Source organism: Sabethes cyaneus, chromosome 3, assembly GCF_943734655.1.
Source record: "Sabethes cyaneus chromosome 3, idSabCyanKW18_F2, whole genome shotgun sequence".
Taxonomy (NCBI): Eukaryota; Metazoa; Arthropoda; class Insecta; order Diptera; family Culicidae; genus Sabethes; species Sabethes cyaneus.
Genome location: NC_071355.1, coordinates 147712153 through 147735448, shown reverse-complemented (window position 1 = coordinate 147735448; position 23296 = coordinate 147712153). Strand labels below are relative to the sequence as shown.

General features: G+C 41.4%; 1 protein-coding gene across 1 annotated transcript in view; it reads left to right on the top strand.

The window, feature by feature from the left end:
* The first annotated feature begins 6441 nt into the window (after nt 1-6441).
* Nucleotides 6442-23296, top strand: part of LOC128740248 (putative inorganic phosphate cotransporter) — a 45176-nt gene continuing 28321 nt past the window's right edge. Inside the window, exon 1 of the mRNA XM_053835782.1 lies at nt 6442-6580. Within this exon, the coding sequence (XP_053691757.1) occupies nt 6442-6580 (139 nt within the window). The remainder of the gene's footprint in view (nt 6581-23296) is intronic.

The window sequence follows — 23296 nt, the reverse complement described above, 5'->3', positions numbered from 1 at the left end:
AACAGCTGATTATGATCGAAGAAGCAAATTTAAAATTGGGGTGGTCCTTTTCATAGCGCCGCACAGTAGTCCGAAAATCAGAAAAGTTGTCAGAAACCCCATTTTGCAAGTATTTTTAATTGATCAAATAACTCAACTCAGAAGTGTTCTTTTACATACCCATATGAGCTTAAATCTTCGTTTTGGTTGCTCGTTTCTTAGTTTTCTAAAAGCTATGGCCTTCTGAACTTGTTGAGTAAGGTTAAAGCCGGTGAAATCTTTCAAGAACACGTATGGTTGTTTTTTATCGGTATGTAGCAGACGTTGCATAAATATCATAAATAATGGCATATTTGTGTTGAAAGACACCTATTTCAATATTATTTAGAAGGGTACACTAATTTTAAATATTATTGGTTCACCAAGTGTGGCTTGATTATGACAAAAATGAGGACGAATATCTAAGCTCTTAAGAATTGACAGTCATAACTTATGGACCCCGTCGAGTTCTGCTACCATATTACCTGTGATATTGCTTTTAGTGTGCAGATATTATACTTGTAAGGAACCGATTAAGCCTAAATCTGGCTGCAACTTTCTGCAACTAAGAAAGTAAAGACAAATGTTTGAGAAGAAAGTTCGAATTCATGTAAGCAAAGGGTCTAGCCGGTTTTCCTGAATATGAATATATGGTACTACCACCTGCCTTAGCAGAACATCCGTTCATAGCAATGAGCCTATCATGTCAAAAAGAGTTGAACATATTCAACGATTGGTCATGCTTCCCAACTCTTGTATGAAGGGCCAAAAGGGAATTGGTCGATAAGCAACATCACTTACACGTACCAGGGATTTAGAGAATCTCCTTCCAAGGGCTAAATCACCTGAGTCAATCGTTGAATAAACCGTCTTAATGCAGAATGACTCCAGCAGGTGGGGAGAAGAGCCCGCTCATTATAGAACAATCTCACCAGCAGTCCTTCGAATGGAATAGAGTTGCGTCCTTTTAGTTTCCATAAGTGCTTCTAATAATTAATTTAATTTTTCTTCTGGTATCCAATATCCATGTGCTGTATTAACACTCGTATTGGCCAAAGTTTTCACTATATAGCAGTAAATGCTTCATAAACTAAAACGAAAAAAATAATTAAAATAACTTATATTATGCTTACCTATTTACAAGATCGTATGGCTCCGCCGTCTGCTCAAAACCTCGATTATGAGATCAGGCAGCCGGGAACCACACAGTATCGCACCTCCTAGCTTGGCTACTCAATAGAGCATTACCGGGTATGGCCACGTGGAGGCGCTAGGTAGGGGCTTGGGATAGCTAGAGCTATATTGGACGCTCCTCATTTGCCTTCCCCATTTCATACCCCAAAGGGTCTAGCCGGTTTTCCATACAAGAAATGCCCCCGAACCTAATTAAATTATGTAATGATTCAAACAAAGGAGGAGCATTTTGGTAAATTTTCAGATCATTAGACGCCATCTTGAATCAGTAATGGCGGCTAGAGTGAATTTCATTTTTCGCAGTTTACTTCAAAACCAATTATCATAAAAATTTGAAAAAAATCACAGATGTTATACTCACCGCAGGACACATTTCCATTGTTTTTTGGAAATTTTCCGATGCGAATATCACAGTAAAAAAATCGAAAAAGTTTTCAAGAGCATTTTTTTCAGTGTTCCAAAGATGGCGCCGCTTATTTTTTTCTATCAAAAAATTGCTCAATCAAATGTATAAATAATAGGTTTTTTTAGATTTTTAGAAAATGTGAATGGCGGTCTAATTTTCTTTTGAAAAATTCAATATTAAAATTGCTCTTATATGTAGTTCAGGAATACGTCAATATGTTATTAAACCAACACACTGCTTACACTATTGGTAATTTATGATGGCTGGCAGTGCTTTTGAAATAAGAATTGTGTTTGTGTTTGAAATTTCATGTAATTTTTACAATTTCACAGTAAAAAAAATTGAAAAAATGACAAAAATATTAATGAACATTTCTTTTAGTGTTTCAAACATGGCGCCGCAGATTTTTTCATCAATAGATTACGAAATTGATTGTGAGAATTATATATTTTTCGATTTTTATTGTAAAACTAGCTGACCCGACAAACTTCGTATTGCCACAAATTAACCTGTGTTGTACATAAATTATGAATCTCGGATGATCTTTGTCACAATCTCGTGTTTTGCAAGTTTCTGAGGAGTTCAACCTTAGATGATTCATTTTGGCAGTTACGTAACTAAGAAAGCATCCCAGGTAACCAATAAGCATCATCAATGCTATTCAAATGTAGGCCAATAAGCATTTAAGTCGCCTTAAATGCTACTTAAATGCTATTTTGGCAAAATATACAGCTACTTTACTGATAACCTTCTTTTAGTGCTGACAATGCTAATTTACAGCTAATTACCAACACGATGAATTTGAATACAATTTTGGATGCCACCTATGCAGTCAAAAAGCTAATATACAACAACGTGGAGTATAAAATGCCAGATACGCTGATTTGCTGCTTATGTTAATGCTTATTAGTTACCAGGAATGGGTAGTTTAATATACAAATTTGCAATTTTTCCTCACAGTAAAGTAGAAAACAACTCCCCTGTCCCCTCATTGCATAGCCAGAAAGCGGATAGTAATATTCGCCATGATTGTACAACGTTTCGCCGAATGTCATTTTGCGAAAAACTTCAAGCGGAATGTACCATTTCACGGAAAACTTTTTTGTGGAAAGTAACATTTCGCGATCCTCTCCTTACTCGCTATCGCTCGTTCCAGGAAACCCAGGTAGACCTAGGAAAACAAATAAATCTAGACAGTAGTGATTTCTGCGGGGAGTTACCTCCCCCCAGTGGGCGGCGCTTCCGACGGCGGGTCACCGGCAACACTCGTGGCCGTCTCGTCCTGAATGATCTAGTGTTACTATAGATAGTTTTTGTGGTCTTGTGATTGACTAATGTTTTATGGAAGAGTCTCGAATTTCTCGAGTTCGATTAGTTTTTGAGTTTCGCCTAAACTTCTGTATTATTTGTATGAGAGTCCTTATCCCCCTACCACGGGGGTGGGAGGTCTCTAACTATCATAAAATAAATTCAAGACTCCAAAATCTCCCACATACAAAATTTGGTTCCATTCGCTTGATTAGTTCTCAACTTATAATGAAATTTGAATTTCATTTGTATGGGAGCCCCCGCTCCTAAACAGGGGAGGGGTCTTAATTCACCATAGAAAAAAATGTCTACCCCCTAAAAGCCCCACATGCCGAATTTGGTTCCATTTGCTTGATTAGTACTCAAGTTATAAGGAAATTTGTATTTCATTTGTATGGGAGCCCCCCCTTCCATAGGGGAAGGGGTCGTAATTCACCATAGAAAAAATTTCTGCCATCTAAAACTCCCACATGCCAAATTTGGTTTTCATTAGTATAGGAGCCTCCCTCCTAAAGTGGCGGCGTATTAGCTTCAAGCTAATACGGATCGGAATATTCGGCATCGATCTAGGCTAAGAAACAAGCACGACGAACGTGGATACTCGGTACTTAAAATTGTAGTTCGCTAAATTTCGCAGGTGATCCTCGAACAGCTTGAACCCCGTACACTCGACATCGTTGCTCTGCAGGACATCTGTTGCAAAGGTGAGAAGGTTTGAAGATCCGCGGTGGAAAGGCCCAGTTTTACCAGAGTAGTGGAGTTGCCAACGAAGTGGGAACAGACTTTGTAGTGTTTGACAGAATGCAGGGTCGCGTAATAGATCGGAAGGCGATCAACGAGACAATGTGTCCGAGACAATCGTTCGAATCACTTGTGGTATGTCAAACAGTGCACATAGATTAAGGATGGAGCATACCATAATAGATCTAAATGCTGGTCGCGGTGGTCTAGTCACCTGTAAACAAAAAAACGTGCGCTGTCCGCATAAAGGTAGACTCAACGACGATAAGGAAGCATTCTACGCAAGACTTTAGGCAATGTACGACAGTTGCTCGCTAGGGAATATTAAGATCGTCATCAGACATATGAACGTCCGGGTCGATAGGAAAGAAATGTATAGACCGGTGATAGGACCCCATAGCCTGTACACTGATAAGAACGATAACGTCCAACGATGTATAAACTTCGCAACTTCCCGAGGCCTAGTGATCGGAAGCACCTTTTACCCACGCAAAGATATCCACAAAGCCAACTGGAGATCACCTGACAAATGAACAATGTTCAACATGACTCTTGAGAAGGTGGACCGACGAGCGGGCCGGGCATTGAAACGAGAGACACGAGAGGCCAGGAACTTGGCGTCGGCGGAGGCAATCTACGCCAGATTGAACGCGAAGTCTAGGAGGATTGGGCCTAAAATAAATGCGTTGAAGACCAAATACACGAAAGGAAGAGGCTCAAAATAAACATACGCGCGCCTCCTATGGACGGTAATCGTTGACGGCAACGAACTAGAAGTGGTAGATGAATTCATGTATTTGGGACCGTAAACAACAACACTAGTGATGAGAATCAGCGGCGTATTCAAGCTGGAAATCAGGCCTACTTTACTCTTCGCAAAACAACAATATACAAACCCCTTATTAGACCGGAAGTTCTCTATGGGAATTAAATAAAAAAAAACTTTATGGATATTAATTAATAATTAAATTCAAAAACTTCAGTAGAGTTCTTTATGGACTTAAAGGTGCAACGCTGCTTACGGAGGACATACACGCCTTTGCCCTGTCCGAGTGGAAGGTGTTGCGGACGACATTTGGCGGAGTATAAACTGAAAGCAGAGAGTGGCGGAAGCGTATGAATCACGAGCTACAGGCACTGCTTGGAGAAATTCCCATCGTCCATCTTGTGAAAGTCAGTAGGCTACGGTAGGTAGGTTTCATGGTCGGTAAAGCATAGTTCAACACAAAGTGAGGGTGAGTATGCGTTTTTCATTACTAATTTGCATTATCAATTCTAGAATCAGGTTGTGCAATAAGTTATAATTAGTCTTTGGATAGAAGGTTTCATTCGCTCCTCAAGAAAGTAATACTCTTATACTTTGCCTCGGCAAGAGGTTGGATTGTTGGTAAAAAAGCAGAAGTCAGTCGGAAGGAAGGTTGTGGAGAGGCTTGAGAATAAACGCATGCTAAAGTAATTTAATACAGTACATTTAACGGCCTGATTCTACTAAGATTCGAACCCACGACCACTCGCTGACCAAGGCAAAGTTGGTAACCTTGTGGCTACAGGGCCCCCAGGCCTCCTCTACGCCACTTAATTGCCCAAGTAACATTTTTGTTGTGTAATAGCTTATTAAACTGTTGTACAGCTAATTCACGTGGAACAAGTGCTTTATAAGCTTTTGTACAACAAAAATGTTACTTGGGTGAAGAGTTTTGAACTTTTAAAATAAGCAATAACTGAGAAAATACGAAAATTTCCATTGGAAATTTCTAGGAAAATACAAAACCTTGAATTTAAAAACATTATTTTTCTTTATATGTTCATCCACTATGCTCGTGTATTAAAGATGATGTATTTCTGAAACCCTTCGACCCATTCTGTACGATAATTTTGAAAAATGCCCTATACTCTCATAAGAGTATTTAGTGTACTTACTCCTAATGCCTAGTCTAATACAAATATTCTCTTCCGTATACTCCTAATACTCACATCGAGCTGGTGGTCTATCCACCTAAAGGTAGATTGCAAGCTATTTATATATAATTCTGCAGTTGAAGTTTATATTAAAAATATCCGCACTCTCCTTCCGTCAGTTATTTCGAATGCATATTAGAATTTTTTTTGTAAAAATCTGAACATAATTAGAGGGATGCCTTTGGCAAATTTTTTAATAACCTTCACATTTGGAGACCTAATATCTAGGTAATTTCGAAGTAGAGTTGTTTCATTTCAATAGAGATACAAAAAATGCTGATTTTTCGTATGATTGGATGAAATTCTTTTACTAACACAATTCAATACTCTCCGTTACGAGTTCGTTAGCAACAGTTGGGTTTGAGATCACTTACACCAGTCATTGATACGCTTATCGCGTTTATTGTTCCTAACTGGCATGGAATTTTTATGCCTAAGAACTAAGAATAATTCGTTCTTGTTTTACCAATCTCGCTCCAGTTCATTCTGGGTAACAATAACAATCTGCTTTATCACGGTGAAACATAGATTTAGAAATCCGGGTACTTTGTGATATATTTATACTTAACTAGGTACCTACTTACCTTGACGATTCTAAGTGACAGACAGATGGCATACGACAATGTAGGCCCGCTTGGGTATTTACATAAAAAGAAATATACAACAGTAATCACCGCTATCAGTGCTTTCTAAGTACAAACTACTTCTCATCACATTAACAGTGAATCGAAAGTAGCGTATTCGTGCATATAAAGACAAATTAGTAAAGCACTGCGCTCAGACTACGGAAGATATTTATATGTGCACTAGTGATAATGAATGATAACAAATTCATTGGTGAACGTGAACCGCTCCTTGGTAAAGGATTCTCCCAAAAACAACCTTTGCCGGGCCCATCGTGGGCCGATTATAGAGGAAAGAAAATTAGTTCATGCCGAAGATGGATTACAGGAGGTAAGTTAGAAAGATGGATTCGAACTTTCCGAAATTTGGGGTCAATAAATTGGAATACTTGTCTAGTGTGGATAATGACAACGACAAGCAGGATTTAGCTTAGTGGATCCACTCGCTGTTGTAATTGTAAAAATTTCGGAGAACCGAATTCATAGATGTCGGATTTCCATAGTCATTCTTAGCTAATCACTGTACCAGTGTTAAAATAATATACGTATTTCGGCATTATCAGCTTTACTGTGTCCCAATAAAGGAGGAAGTTGGGAGTAGGCAATTTCCATTTACGAATAAATCGATTATCTCGGAACAATTATCCGTTATACTTGTACGGCTGCAAAGCGGTATTATTTACATTGAGTTTTATCAAAAAAGCACAATCTCATTTGTACGAAAATGTTTTATTGCGTGAAAAAAATCATCCCTATGATTGAAAAATTATGTACGGAGTGAGGACCGCCTTAAAATTTTCATTTGAGCATCGCAGCTTGATTTACGTAATAACAGTAGTTATGTCGTAGCAGAAGATGAAAATCTGCATGTTTGTTGAAAATTGCAATGTTTTTAGATCTCTCGATGTTCGAGTTGCCATCGTAGTTGTTTAGTATATCCGGTGGAAGTTTTATGGGTAGAAACCATACCTTTGCTCATGGGCTCTTTTGCATATCTTTTGATTATACCGCAAAACTTTGAACCAATGGAAAACACTGAAAAAATGTGTCATAATGTATTTCTTTATCTACCTACAACGTGTGATGTTACTTGGCCAAAGCCTATTTCCGCTAATATTTCGCTATTCAGAACTTCCTACTCTTTTTGTCGGATGATCGTTGTGTGTCGTACCTTGTTTATCATGCCGCTGTGATTGACCTGCAAAACACACACTTTACTTACGGCCCACGGTTTCTAAAGTGTTTCGATACGTCTGGATAATTAGTATTCGAATCATTCATGCGGTCGGCTGTTGACTCAAAAGAAAAACAAAACCGAGCTCCATCCATCTGGTAGTGAACGAAGACATTTCTTAAAGAAATTTTGCATTTCAAATTATGATAGCGTTGTTCTATGGGCATCCTTTTGATGCCGTCTAACCCGGTTGTTAACTTTAAAACGGAAAACCTCATTTTTTTATATAACTAATACCAGTTCTTTACGGAAGGTAAATAACAGTAGTTTAAAAAAATTCGTTTTTCAAGGATCAATGATCATCAATAATTCTAGACGAGTTAAGTCAGGCAGAAGAGATTATTTCATAATAACATAAGCACAGTTTCAAATTTATTCCAAATCAAACTGCAATATCTCGTTAATTAAGGAGAATAAATAACAACTTTTTCTTGGTACGGAACGTAAAAAGCAAGTAGTGCGATCCGAAAGGAGTACTATTGTGATTGCCGATAAGTAGGTACATGTCATGTATTGCAAAGTTTATGCGTAGTTTTTTTTTAATCTGGCGGGGAACTCACGTTTGCAGACAAATCGGCTCGGATGAGTCAATTAATTGAATCGTATGACATTGGATTACTATCCTACGGATGTCGCAACTCTGATTGTACCGCTAAGTAGCAAACAAACTGCGTGCACAGTGCATATATCTAGATCACGTGCAAGTCTTGAGGAACTGCATAGTATCAATGATGAACGTGAAGTGAATTCATTTTCTTACCCAAACAATAAATTTGGAGTTGATCGAATAGGACAGGCAGCTGGTTCTCAAACGAATAATTAAAATACCATTGTTATGTTACTTATCAAACAAATCGGGAATATTAGAATAATTAGTGCGGAAGTAGGGATGGACGAACGGTTTGCGGCACGAGCCGTTCCAAAAGAACCGCCACGCAGAAAAGAGCGCTCACGCGAACGACGCTCGTAAAAGAACCACGGTTTTTCGAACGTACCGAAGGTAACAAGAACTTTGGTTCGCGAGTCGTAGTTTAGTGACTAATACATACAACAGAAAATGAAACGATTTAGAGCCGTTCCCATGAAACAACCGTTTTGCCCACCTCTAACGAAAGTGACAGTTAAAACTGTGAAACTATTCACAAATTCTCTAAACACCACATTATTTGGTTGGTTATAGCCAAAATTAATGCTGATACTAGCATATAATATAAGGCATCATCATCGTCGTCGTCAACATAAAGCTGGAGTGACTTATGTTGTTTCTAGCGGTTGTTTCCATTCAAATCGATCTTGGGCCACTCGCCGCCAATGTTTTAGTCGTCTCAGAAATGGGGGACACGGTTGAGCGTTCTGTTCTTGGTGCTGGCATTCTTTTGACGTGTCCGAACCATCCTAACCTACTGACTTTTGCCAGATGTATGTTAAGAATCTCTCCAGGGAGTGCTCGTAGCTCGTGATTTATTCGCTTTCACTAGTCTGCGCTTTCAGTTTGACTCTGCCAATTATAATCCGCAGTCCCTTCCGTTCAAATACGGCAACGACCTGTATATCGTCCGTGAGCAACGTCATAGCTTCAAGTGAATAGAATTATCGGACTAATAAGCGTTTGTACGATGTCAGCTTCGTACGGCGACGCAACGATCACGCTTTGCAAACGTTTCTTACGTCATTAGATCTCTTTACTTATGTTATTTTCCGTGGACACTAGCAATCCCAAATAAACAAACCCATCTACCATTTAAAATTCGCCGTCGTTAGCGATTACTGTCTGTTGCTCCATGTCCTTTCACCGTTGTGTTAGTCTCCACTTTAATTCTGGCGTAGATGACTTTCGCCGTTCGTAAGATTTTGGCTCTTTTATCAAAGTTATTGGCAAACCCTAGGTGAAATCGCTCACTCGTCTGATCACCTCCTCAAGAGAAACGTTTCAAAGCATGCAGCATATGAAGTCACCTTAGGTCAACCTTTGTAACGTCAGGATGGGATTCCTCCTGAGAGTGTCCCTGAGACGCGCACCAAACCCATCACTCGATCCTATGTTGCTCTGGTCAGTCGCGTCAGTGTGTCTGGAACACCATGTTCGCGCAATATCTGCCATAATTGATGTCAATCGACTGTATCGAATATTGCTTTGAAAATCAATAAATATGTGATTAGTGAGCACGTTGTGTTTTCGACTTTTCTGCAAGATTTGTCAGATGGGAAAGTTTGTTATGATCTCAGTTCTCCTTCGGCCGCTTTTTTCTTTCATTCTTTCTTTCATTCATCACGACCAACAGATCCGTGCCCGTCGGAATTCAAAGTTCTCCCTAATGGCAGTGTCCAGATAATTTTTCCAAGATCTTTTTTTCTCCCCAAGGTTTCTTCGCATTTCCTATCAAATCAGTCACTCCGGGGTTTTTCATCGCAATGCGCAGTGGAGTCGATTTCGGACGAAACTTGGAGGAAGATCGATGAGCGGAGAGAGCTGCCCGTCAACGATATGCTGAACTGGAGAGGGCTGTTGAACGAGCTTGTAGGCGGAACAAGAAAGCTTGGAATAACTCCCTAGCCGAACAAGGAGAAACCGCCGCCGCCAATGGTGATATCCGTTTGTTGTACGATACTCTTCGCCTTAGTGGTACGAGGATGAATACAAAGATGCCGCTAAAGGACAGAGCCGGTCAGCTACTGACTGACCGTCGTACAGAACAGCTTAAGCGATGGACTGAACATTTTGAACAACTCTTCCGAGTTTCAAATGGCAGAGACCAACAAAACCAGCCGTTGGTGTATGACGCAAACAGTTCTTCTAATAAATCACGTTAACTCGGAGGCACCATCGCAGGATGAAATTGAAACAGCCATCATGAGGTTGAAATCCAATAGAGCGCTAGGAATAGACTATTTTTCAGCCGAAATGCCCAAAGCTAAACCATCTCTGTCAGCCCAGATCAGTTTTTCAGCAATACATGGGAATCCGCAACTTTTCCGGTGGATGCAGGGCATTTTGGTTAAAGTCCCTAAAAAAGGAGACGCTGCTCTGTATTACTCTCAAAGTACTTTGTAAGGTAATCCTCAAACGCATCCATGAGAAGATCGACACTACTTTCCTGCGGCAGCAAACTGAATTCCGTACTGGCCGGTCATGTGCAGACCATATCATACCGCATTATATTGGAGCAGATCAACGAATTCCAAGGCTCTCTTCAGCTGGCGTTCGTTGACTTCGGAAAGGCGTTCGACCGGCTCAATCACGAAAACATCTGGGGCGCACTTAGGCATAGAGGAGTTCCAGATAAGCTAATCCATCTTACCGAGGCTCAATACGAGACGTTCACGTGCAAAGTTTTGAATAACGACGTCTTTTGCGACTCTATAAGGGTTACTGCTGGCGTGAATTTATCACCGTTCCTGTTTCTCATCGTTATGGATGAGATATTAGTTGGAGCAATTGACAGTAGACCAAATCGAGGATTGTCTAGAAAACCTCTAACGATGGAGCAGCCAAATGACCTCGACGACATTGTCTTGCTCGCACAACGCCGAAAGGGTACGCAGAGCAAGTTAATTGACCTCTCCAAGAGCTCCGACGCAGCAGGTCTCACAGTCAATGTAGCAAAAACTAAGTCGATGGTAAAAACACTGACAACCCCACCAACTTCACAGTAGTGGAACAACAAGTACAGCAGGTGGACGCCTTGGCGGCCTGACAACTGGATATCAAATGAGGAACTCCATCGTCGGTGTCATCAACGGCCGATAGCCACAGAAATTCGTAGGTAGGTAGAACGTAGGTAGAAGTGGATCGGACACACCTTGAGGAAAGGAGCGAACGAGGTCTGCAGAGAGGCACTCGACTGGAATCCACAAGGACAGCGTAGAAGAGGCAGACCCAGAGGCTCATGGTGACGCAGCTTAGTCAACGACATCCGGGCTGTAGACGAGAACCTGTCCTGGCGACAGGTAAAAGTCATGGCGGGTAACCGTCAGCAGTGGAGGTCTGTGGTTTCAACCCTTTGTTCTGCCGGACCGGCGGACATGGACACATAAGTAAGTAAGGGGTTCTTTATGTAGTACGGTTGCGGCCACTCCATCGGCCGTGCTTTTGGAGCCATCCGAATCGAAGCGATCTGCGACTCTAACTGTTTGAGCAGGGACGGACGGCTTTGACGGGTGTGATATACGGCTGATACTTTAAGCGCGCATATACTGTTACTGGCTGATAGTCATCCTGGTTCTTAGAGAACAACCGACCATCTATGAGCAAGTGGTCATTCTGGTTATTCGTACGTTAGTCAGATCTCTTTGCGGATATCTTTGCGGATATCTTTGCGAGAAAAAAGGACTCGGGAAGCTGCGGGAAGTTTATACAACATTAGCCGTTATCGGTCATGTAGTCGTGCAGTTTGTGGAGCCATTTAACCGTACATTTCATTCTCGATCTGAGAGCTCATATTCCCGATGACGATCTTGATGTTCCGTGACGAACAGCTGTCGTATATTGCCTCCAACCGCGCGTAGAACGCCGGGTCTACTTTCCTGCGAGTTCATGATGCTGTAATTGAGAAATAGCACTTTATCTTCAATAGACACTTCATCTGGTTAACCGCCTTTCAATTAATCACAGCATCTTGCAATTTATCCATTATCTCCGTTTTGGTAAAACCGAGCTTTGTCCTTATGGATCCCCTAACCTCCTCTCCTTTGCGACAAAATTCCTGTAAAGCTACGATGCCGAATTTGCGGGGTTCAAGCTGTTCGAGCAGCACTCAGTACTTCAATCAGTAGTTCAATGATATGCAGTCCCAAATATTGAGTTTCCATTCGTAGTTTTTAGCTCGTTGTCTCGATTGATGCTCTCGTAGTAGTTCGTAGTAGTTTGGTTTAGAAAAGTTCACTTATTAGAGCCACGCTACAGAGTTTCGTAATGAGACTGCCATGTTGGGTTTAATGCCAGGGCAACACGTTTATTAATTTATTCGTCCGCTGCGGGTCACACGTTGTTATAAGCCGCTTCTAACCTGCGAACGCTCACTTGGATGAAAAAACGATGTTGTGAAGAGCCGTCCTTGATATAGGATCAGCAGCTGAAGACTGGCAAAGTCTCGTTGCAACACTCAGCATTCGTTTGAGTTCCACCTTCCCTCGATCATGTTGGCTTCCACGGGGGCTGGTTAATCGATCTCGACTAAGGTTACTCGTACCTCGGCTGCTATCACTAGAAGGTGCTAATATTAGGGTTAGGAGTTATTAAGAGGTAAGAAAAGAACCACTGTAGGGTCTATGTTATGCTTATGGAGGCACTGGTGGTACGCAGTATACCAGTTATTTGCCAATCTGGTTTGCACGTCACACAAACTCAAATGAAAAGAAAGATATGAAGATTTTTCAAAATTATCGTATATAATGGGTCGAAGAGTCTGCCTGATAAACCGGGCATCTTAAAACTAAAATTTGTTATGAAAATTCAAAAAAAGCTCTTGAGAAGCCAGGAACAATGCCTAAAAAAAGATTTTCACAAAATATTCCGCAGTTGTGGAACACATCAAAAACAAGTCGGCAAAATGAGGCTGTCAAAAAACTTAAAATATTTTTTTCTTAGTAGTAGGTAGTAGTAGGGGAAAGCCACCATCATTTCAAGGACTTGCCAATGTATGTAGGTAGAATTACAGTAGATCCAAATTTGATTATCAAATGAATTTCACACTAATACTGTTACAGAAGGGCCAACAGGGATTGGGCGGACCCACAAACAGAGGCACTTGTGCGCATTCCGGGGTTATAAGAGTCGTCTTCCAGCATTAGAATCCTTCCATGTAATAATCAATTTCGCTGTACCAACTTTAACCCACGTGATGATTTGTTTGTTTTGAATTGAGAAGTGCCATATTTGCTTCAGACCTTAAGGATTCAGGTTGGCAATCCACTCCATCATCCAGCCTTTCACATTTATGATATCAATAATAATACTATTAATAATATGATATTAAGATTAAATGTGGTATATATGAAAATTAATCGAATCGAATGAATCGAAACTTAATAAATTTTTTTGAGTTCCTGACTTAAAAAATATCAAATTTCAGAACAACGCTTCAAAGTCGAGCAGATTTGGAAATCCTGTCCACCTAGAACAAAAACTTCAAATTTGAAGTAAAGGGCGGAACAGTTTTATTTAAAAGGCACTTTTCACATGTGGAAGTCAGAAAAGAATCCGATGCAGATTTGCTCAGTCTGTTTCACCAAAATAAAAAAGTGCTGAAATGTGATATGATATCAAAGTTTCTCTCAGTTAATCAACTATAGTTGATGAAGACCGCAGTAAGTCCAGATCTAACTGCGCAACATTATATTATCATAACGCTGAGGATAGCCGCAAAGAGAGTTATTTGTATCTTCGAGCGTATAGTTATATTGTTAATCCAGAACCTTATCCAGAAAACCTTATGTTGAAGCCACCGATTTCGTGACCAATCCGCGATGAGTGGGATATGAGCAGTCGGTAGGAACACCAGAACGGTAGAGGTAGGAAAGTAATCGCAGAGTAACAGTCAAAAAGGTAACGAAGTGAACATATCATTTGGAAGTGTATATATAATTTCTATCTGGTTTGGAGTTTGCTGTTCTCTTTTTAACTTTTGCTGATCACTGCCGACGTCATTCAGTATCTTGATAATTATGGATCCCATTCAATCAAGAATGAAGAACTTCGGTTTTAACTATAGTTAGCATCTGATAATACACCTGGGGTGTGCAAAGCAAATACATTACTTTGAATAATCTATTTTAAACTATTCTTGCTAATCTTCTCCTTCTAATCAAAACAATTTTGAATTAGGATTTACGCAGAAAATGGGAAAGTTGGACTTGGATCGATCATTTCAAAATGATTGGAATTTTAGCAACATAAATATAATCAAAACAAATCATTAAAAATTATTTTCAACAGAACAGAAAATTGAATATTAAGTTCCTCAAATTGCATATAAAACCTGTCAAAATGTAAACACAGAACGATGGTGCTTGATATTTTCGCAACAAAAAGCGAATATCTTTCTCGGCCACTAATAATGAGCACTCTATTTTATTACACACTATTCCGACTGCAACCCGTCTCATTTACCGCAACATTCGGCTTCGAACAAATTGTTAAATTCCATTTGCCAACGACAAGTAGGTAAAAGCTTTGACAAGGTTTCGCCCAGTTTTGCAAACACCCACGTCCTGAGGTGTGAAATATTGATGGTCTCTATAGTTGCTGGATTTGCATTTAACTACCGTTCGGATCATTTATCTGCCTTTCTCGAGCCGAGTTGATCAATGGATGATAATTCGGTACGACCATGAACTATCACCATGCATTGCCCAAAATCATCAATCGTTAAAAATCATTTCACCAAGGCAGTGAATTCAATTCGAATTTCGGATGAAATCTTTCAATTCTATGTAATTTGTGATTTATTCAACTTCATTTTGATAGATTTATTGAAGCTTATATTAATTAATTATTTGCACTCTTACCGGATTTAATTAGTCTGCATGTAGTTTCTGACATCGACTTAAATTTGCTTCGTTGATAGTAAAATTAGAACATTGCAATGAATCCTGGCAGTGGCAGGAATCCACTTCCGCGATAACAACACATGATAATAGACACAAAATGAAATCAATTAAATTATTCGTCTCCCGGTTATAAGCGATAAGGTGTATTATTTTGTATCAAAAATCACGTGCGATAAATATTACTAACAATAATAGGCTAAACAACACAATAAAGTACGCTCAACTTCAGATGACAAGATCAAATTAGTACGGTAGACATTAAACGAGTCAATAAACAGATTGTTATTTGATGGTCAGTACTCTGGAAAACCTTTTACGATGGTATTCGACTAGGTTGATAGGTTGATAAGCCAGCGATTGTGTGCAGTCACAAAGTACGTTGGTGTCAAGGTAACAAAAGATAAAGATGAAACTCACCAACGAACGGTTTAAATACGTCGATCTTATCAATGGCTAGTTATCTTCTGGAGAGTGAACTTGCAAACTATAGTTCAATTATTGCTTGGAAACAATAATGTTGTCTGTATAAATCGAGCTGCTCGTTCTTTAGTTGGTCAGACAGAGTGATAGATCATGGTCAGCATCCTAACCGTCTATCACCCAACGACAAGCATGCCGTTTTTCCCTTCTGTCCTAGAAGTCTGTATGACATTCCGGTGTGTTTTGGGCCAGTTTCTATGACTATATGCTTATCACGCCGTTCAATTTTTCTCTATTTTGACAAGTATTCGTGCTTTTTATGTTGGTCGAAGAAACCACTTTCTCAAAAATAACACGCAGCTCTTTTTATAGAATTGTGGTAGTACGCTGGAATCATGTCTGTATCATGTTACAAAAAGTGAAAAAAAGAAAATCGCACTCAAAGTTGAAAATTTAATTTTGCTAAAATTATATACTTTTTATGTATAACAGTATTTTTTTACAACGGTAGAAGATAGTAATGAAACAAAGATATTGATAGGAGTAAAGGGGAAAGAGCAGAAAATTAGGTAAGGGTGGGTCATCGAAGCAACGTTAGTCTCAATGGATTGGATGGGGAAAAACCTAATAGAGACCATCCTATTGGAGGCATAAAAACCTCACCATCTTTTTCAAACTATCATATAGCAAATTATATCATTTAAAACATTTCATTGTTAATCACTTAATTCTAATTAAACTAAATACAAAATTGTACAGTCATATTATAAAATATAAAAATATAGTACAATCAACAATCTATTGATAAAATTTGTTTGAGGATTCACCAAATTCCTATAAACGTTCCACCAGAGAAAGCGCACGGATGCGAGCAGTGATAGGTTCGTTGAATCTAAATGCTGTACGGTGCGATTCAGGATTCAGTAATCTAATGAAACGAAGAGAACGCTGAAGAGGACGAAAGCGAAGACCTCATTACTAACAAGACTGGCATCTCTGTTATTTTTTCTTATAAACGTCGAGCGTCACTATCAGCGGTGCTTCTTTTAGCGAAGGTGGTAAATTTTGCAAAAGTGTTAGTAAGCTCTCCAAAATTCTGTATTGGTGTTTGTACGGCTATGTTGGCATGGCTGTACGAATACAAGTACTCACTCACACAGATGCATCAAGGGACTACCTTGACCGGTAGAGCGAGCTACCATCAGTGTCTCCCGAATATTCGCAGAGCTGCCAGTCTTCTTGTTATAGAGGTCTTCGACGAAAGTCAAGCAACGAAAGAATATTAGGCGAGTCGATTTCTCTATTCAACACGTAAGTGATAAATATAGCTTGCAGGATTTTTCTGCGTCGTTCGTTCTAAAGTATCTAGACCGATAAGGCGACAACGTTCAGGATACGAAGGACGATTCACAGAATCACGCCACGGGAGATTATGTAGTGCTATGCGTATAAATCTCTTCTGCATTCGCTCTATTCTCGATATCCAGGCTACTTGATAAGGAGTCCAGGTCAGACACGAGTTTTCTAATAGTGGTCTCACCAAGAAATAATACAGGGCCTTTAAACAGTATGGATCGTTAAAATCCCGTCCAATCTTTGTTATAACACCGAGCTGCCGGGTTGCTTTTGAAATTAACGGGTGACTGCTAAAATTTTGCATTTTTTCTCAAGCTGTCAAAAAAAAACAAAGATACATGAAGAAGATTTGATATACCGAAATTAAAGATACATTGTCCATTGTCGAAAACAATTAGGGTACATTGGAAAACGGTCCATAATCGGCTGTTCGGCGAAGCTTCCGTTTGATGTCGGAGCAGGAGCGTTGTACGGCCGTCATGTCAACTTTGCGAGTGTATCTCTTGATTTTACCAATCAATTGTTTGCAATTCGCGGCTCTCCAGTTATTTTTTACACCAAGAAAACAAATTCTCGAAGAAATCTTTGATTGAACGCACTGGGACAGATTTGTCGGGTCGTGGTTTTTGGATACAAATGGGATCAAATGGGTATTCAGGAACGATTGTGTTTTTTGGCGTAATGCGTTGATGCTCTATCCGACCAAAACACGTCCCATCTGCATGATGTTTTTTGTAGAAACGAGATCAAAATTTTCTTCAAATATTCGACTGGTACACATCTTCATCGATAGTCAAACCAGAAGGCTTGTTGCGAAATACTTCTTGTTTCGACGCCATTTTAAGCAAAACTGGGCAAGCATAAACAAAACAAAAAATATTGACAAAAAAAGAAAAGAAAGAGCTAACACATATATACTCTCATTTCTCTCTGAGCTCGTTTGTTGTTGAATATAGGGGTCACAGTTGCTTTAGGCAGATATACACACATATTCAACAAGTGCAGGTTTTGCCACGAAATCGATGGTCTCTATAGGGGTTTAGCTCATCCAGCATTCATGCTACATGTCCAGCCCAATGCACTTACTTACTTATGTGTCCATGTCCGCCGGTCCGGCAGAACAAAGGGATGAAATTAGAGATCTCCACTGCTGACGGTTACCCGCCATGGCTTTTACCTGTCGCCAGGACAGGTTCTCGTCAACAGCCCGGATGTCGTTGGCTAAGCTCCGTCTCCATGAGCCTCTGGGTCCGGCTCTTCTACGCTGTCCTTGTGGATTCCAGTCGAGTGCTGCTCTGCAAACCTCGTTCGCTCCTTTCCTCAAGGTGTGTCCGATCCACTTCCACCTACGCTCACGAATTTCTGTGGCTATCGGCCGTTGATGACACCGACGATGGAGTTCCTCATTGGATATCCAATTATCAGGCCACCAGGCACGAATAATATATCGCAGGCACCGGTTAATGAATACCTGCAGTTTTTGCGTTGTCTCCGCTGAGACGCACCACGTTTCGCAGGCATACAGCAGTACGGATTTAACGTTTGAATTAAAGATTCGGGTTTTCGTACGTAGAGTGATCTGGTTTGAGCACCAAATGTTTCGCAGACCTGCAAAGGCACCCCTGGCCTTCCTGATCCGTGTGGCCATATCAGTCTTGGTACCACCATCGGGCGTTGTTTGGCTACCAAGATATTGAAAGACGGCTACCTGCTCAACTTGTTGTCCCGCTACTGTAAAGTTGGTGGAATTGTCAGTGTTCACTACCATAGACTTAGTTTTCGCTACATTGACTGTGAGACCTGCTGCCTGGGAGCTCTCGGAGAGGTCGTCTAACTTGCTCTGCATATCGTTTCGGCGTTGTGCGAGCAAGACAATGTCGTCGGCTAGGTCGAGGTCATTTAGCTGCTCCATCCTTAGAGGATTCCAAGGCAATCCTCGATTTGGTCTACTGTCAATTGCTCCAACTAATATCTCATCCATAACGATGAGAAACAGAAGCGGTGATAAAATGCAGCCCTGTCTCACGCCAGCAGTAACCCTTATGGGGTCGGACAAGACGCCGTCGTGCAAAACCTTGTACGAGAACGCCTCGTACTGAGCCTCGATGAGATGGACTAGCTTATCTGGAACTCCTCTACGCCTAAGTGCGCCCCAGATGTTTTCGTGATTGAGTCGGTCGAACGCCTTTTCGAAGTCAACGAACACCAGCAGAAGAGAGTCCTGGAATTCGTTGATCTGCTCCAATATAATGCGGAGCGTTGTGATATGGTCTACACATGATCGGCCAACACGGAATCCAGCTTGCTGCCGCCGGAGAGTAGCGTCGATCTTCTCCTGGATCCGGTTGAGGATTACCTTACAGAGTACTTTGAGAGTAATACAGAGCAACGTGATGCCATGCCAGTTACCGCATTCCGTTAGGTCTCCTTTCTTAGGGACTTTGACCAATATGCCCTGCATCCAGTCCACCGGAAAAGTTGCGGTTTCCCAAATATTGCTGAAAAGCTGATGCATCATCTGGGCTGACAAAGATGGGTCAGCTTTGAGCATTTCGGCTGAAATACGATCTATCCCTGGCGCTCTATTGGATTTCATACTCTTGATGGCTGCTACAATTTCATCCAGCGATGGCGCCTCCGAGTTCACGCGATTTATTCGACGAACTGTAGGCGTCGTACGCTGCTGGTTTTGTTGGTCTCTGACATTTGAAACTCGGAAGAGTTGTTCAAAATGTTCAGTCCATCGCTTAAGCTGTTCTGTACGGTCAGTCAATAGCTGACCAGCTCTGTCCTTTAGCGGCATCTTTGTATTCATCCTGGCACCACTAAGGCGGCGAGAAATATCGTACAACAAACGGATATCACCATTGGCGGCGGCGGTTTCTCCTTGTTCGGCTAGGGAGTTAGTCCAGGCTCTCTTGTCCCGCCTACAAGCACGTTTAACAGCCCTCTCCAGTTCGGCGTATCGTTGACGGGCAGCTGTCTTAGCCGATCTGGTCCGCACTCGCTCAATGCCGGCTTTCGCCTCTCTCCGCTCGTCGATCTTCCTCCAAGTTTCATCCGAAATCCACTCCCTCCGCCCACTGCGCGCTTTGCCGAGGGTTTCATCACTGGTCGTGATGAAGGCGTTCTTAATGCCGGTCCATTGCTCTTCGACGGTTCCACCAGATGGCAACTCCGAGGCTCGAGATTCAAGTTGTTCAACAAAGGCCCTTTTCACCTCAGGATTCTCCAATCGGCGGACGTCGTAGCGGCACCCAACTTTCTCCTCCCGTCGTTGGACACGTGCGACGCGCAGACGTATCTCAGCGATAACAAGATGATGGTCGGATGCAATGTCAGCGCTGCGTTTGTTGCGTACATCAAGAAGGCTCCTTCTCCATTTCCGGCTGATGCAGATGTGGTCGATTTGGTTTTCTGTTCGGCCGTCGCGGGAAACCCACGTGACTTTATGTACTGGTCTATGGGGGAAGAGCGATCCACCAATGACCATGTCGTTATTACCACAGAATTCTGTAAACAGCTCCCCGTTTTCGCTCATCTCTCCTAGGCCATGGCGTCCCATGACGCGTTCAAGGTCCGCGTTGTTTGAGCCAACCTTCGCGTTGAAGTCGCCCATGTGAATTTGGATGTCCCCCTTCGGGATTTTCTCAACCACGCTGTTCAGCTGGCTGTAAAAGCTCTCTTTCTCCTGCAGGTCGGCAGCATCTGTTGGCGCATAGCACTGGATTGCCGTAAGGTTCCTAACCCGTGTTCTAAATCTGGCAACGATTATTCGCTCATTTATTGGTTCCCACTTCATCAGGGCCGCACGTGCCCCTGGGCTCAGTAGGAATCCAACTCCTCTTTCTCGAGTAGCATTTTCACCTCGTATTCCAGAGTAGAGCAAGACTTGCCCGGATGATGTCCTGTGTTCGCCAGTACCCGGCCAGCGGACCTCGCTCAGCCCCAGGATTTCAAGCTTCAGACGGCTAGCTTCCCTTGCAAGTTGAGCCAGCTTGCCCTGCTGGGCAAGGGTCAGTATATTCCATGTTCCGATTCGTGTCCGTGTTTTCATGCTAAAGGTCGTTGCCAATAATCCGGAGAGATTTCTTCTTTCATTTTCATTAACTTTTTGTGTGTTCTGGTACAGTAGGCTGTTAACCTAAGGTCCTTATCCCGCTGATGGGGCTGCCATCTTAATGTGGGCGGGAGCCACTGTGCCCCCTTTCCTGTTAGCATACGACAACCGAAGTTGCGTACCCCAGCCGGCACCTCGTGGAGATAGGAATAGGAGTTAATGAACAGAGGTTATGGAATGCACATGTTCACCCTTTGCCAGCCAGCCCAATGCAGCGTGCCGTAATTCATACTTCTGATTCGTAGTTTTGCACGCCGGATACACTTCGTGGCTCATAATCTGCGCTCAGGATTGTTTTTGCTCATCGTAATCATAAAGAGGCAGAGAAATCTGCTTCTCACAGCGACCAAGCATTTTCGCTTTCTGTTCAAAAGTTTGCTCTGATCCCGAATGATGCCAAATATTGTTTTCTCTAACAAGAATTCATCTTGCGCAGAAAGAACACAACTGCAAGCAGAGCTAATTTTTTCTTCACACACTGGAGACAAGAGGCTATTTGCTGTGTATCCCAAAAAGAGTATCGGACAGGCAGCACGGCACGGCTACACTACATCCTCCACTTTGCTCACAAGATGCATCGGAAAATCCTGCGGTCAAAAACTTACGACTCATTGGCGCATGTCACTAATGTAACCAGTTTTATAAATTCGTCGACTATTATAAAAGCATGTAGATCTGGTTCCTGATACGATTAATTGCTTTATGAAAATTCCTCGTATAGTGCTTGGAGATGCGTCCCACCACCACCCCTAGAACACGTTCCTAGTGCTGCTCTTTTCGGCAGCTCTAACATCTCGATATCTCGTCATATCGGGAAGATCATAAAATGCTTTCTTCACGTCATTGGGCTTATCGTTTGTCAGTACCTACGTACGTATAGATTAGGCAGCACATAATAGAAGAATTTGCTCTTAATACACTCAAGTACTTTTTTTACACGGTTTGTTTTTTCGAATATTAAGAACGGGGCAAGTTAGAGACCATTTATTTATTTCTCAATAAATTCGGGAGCGGCCCGTCATTTCTCACGTATTTTGTAAATGGTCCCTAAGTTGCATCGTTCTTGAGTAATCGACAAAAACAAACCGTGTAAAAAAAGACTTGAGTGTACTGAACATACACATACGCTCACTGACAGCGCTTATTCCTACTCCATGCAATTGTGTTGGTAAAACTGTTGTTAAAAAGACTATCTAAAATCGTCCATGTCGCCTACGAAATATAAAAATTGAGCAACATTAGTTATAAACTATGCTTCGCATTTCAAGTAGTAGTAGTAGAAGTTATGCTTCGCATTCGAAGTGCGTTCCGGTTTATAACTATTTATACGATTTTCAGTTCACAAATATGGTACACTCACGTGCTTCCTACTGTGTGAGTCAAAATACTAAACGTGCTGCTCAAGCCATAAGTCCTGATTTGTCATTTGTCATTTATTTGAAAATTTATTGAACACAGTGTGGTCTTGATACTAAGATTGCAACACCTAGTCTCGTAAAGGGGCTTTCGTCTTAGATATAGTTGGCAAGACACCGTAATTCGAAATAAGCCGCTTGCTCCATATTGCTGTTCCAGCTAAAAACTGTAGTAATCGACGAGGGATACTCGATTTTATTCTCTTTCTGTATGTCGCAAATACGTCGTCAATATTGTGCTGTAATCGCGCAGTGATGTACTATACAGCGCACTAATTGCGACGCACTTGCGACATGCGGAAGGAGAATAAAATCGAATGTCGCACATCGAACATGACGTACATGAATTTTTTCTCAATAATTCAACAAACAATGTTGCCCCACATTGCAATATGAATGTAGAGATAACACTAACCCTGACGATAAACTAATCGCTCGCATTTTGACGACCACCGACAATTGACAATTAGTCTAATCTCTTTGTCTTGGATTTACCGCACTTATATTGCAGTTGCATTCCATATGTCTGTCTACTTCATGCAGTCATGTTTGCCATAGTGGAGATTCTTTTTTTTACTGATTTATGATGCTAGTCTACGATCTAATCTTGGTGTGTTGTAATCCGGGTTAGTGAGAATCATTTATATCAACTCAAAAAACGGGTAGATTTTAGAGTAAGGGTACCGCCACAGTAAAAGCGACTACGACGCGATGCGACTTCGCTCACATTCGTTTAAATACGCAGCCCTTTTTCGCCGAAAGCAGGGCTGTGACTTCGCCCACATTAGTTCAAATACTTTTTAAATACGCAGCCCTGCTTCCGGCGAAAAAGGGCTACGTATTTAAACGTATTTGAACTAATGTGAGCGAAGCCGCGTTGCGGCGTAGTCGCTATTACTCTGTACGGGCCCTAACTTTCAAAGTTATCAATCACAATACAATAGAATACCATTG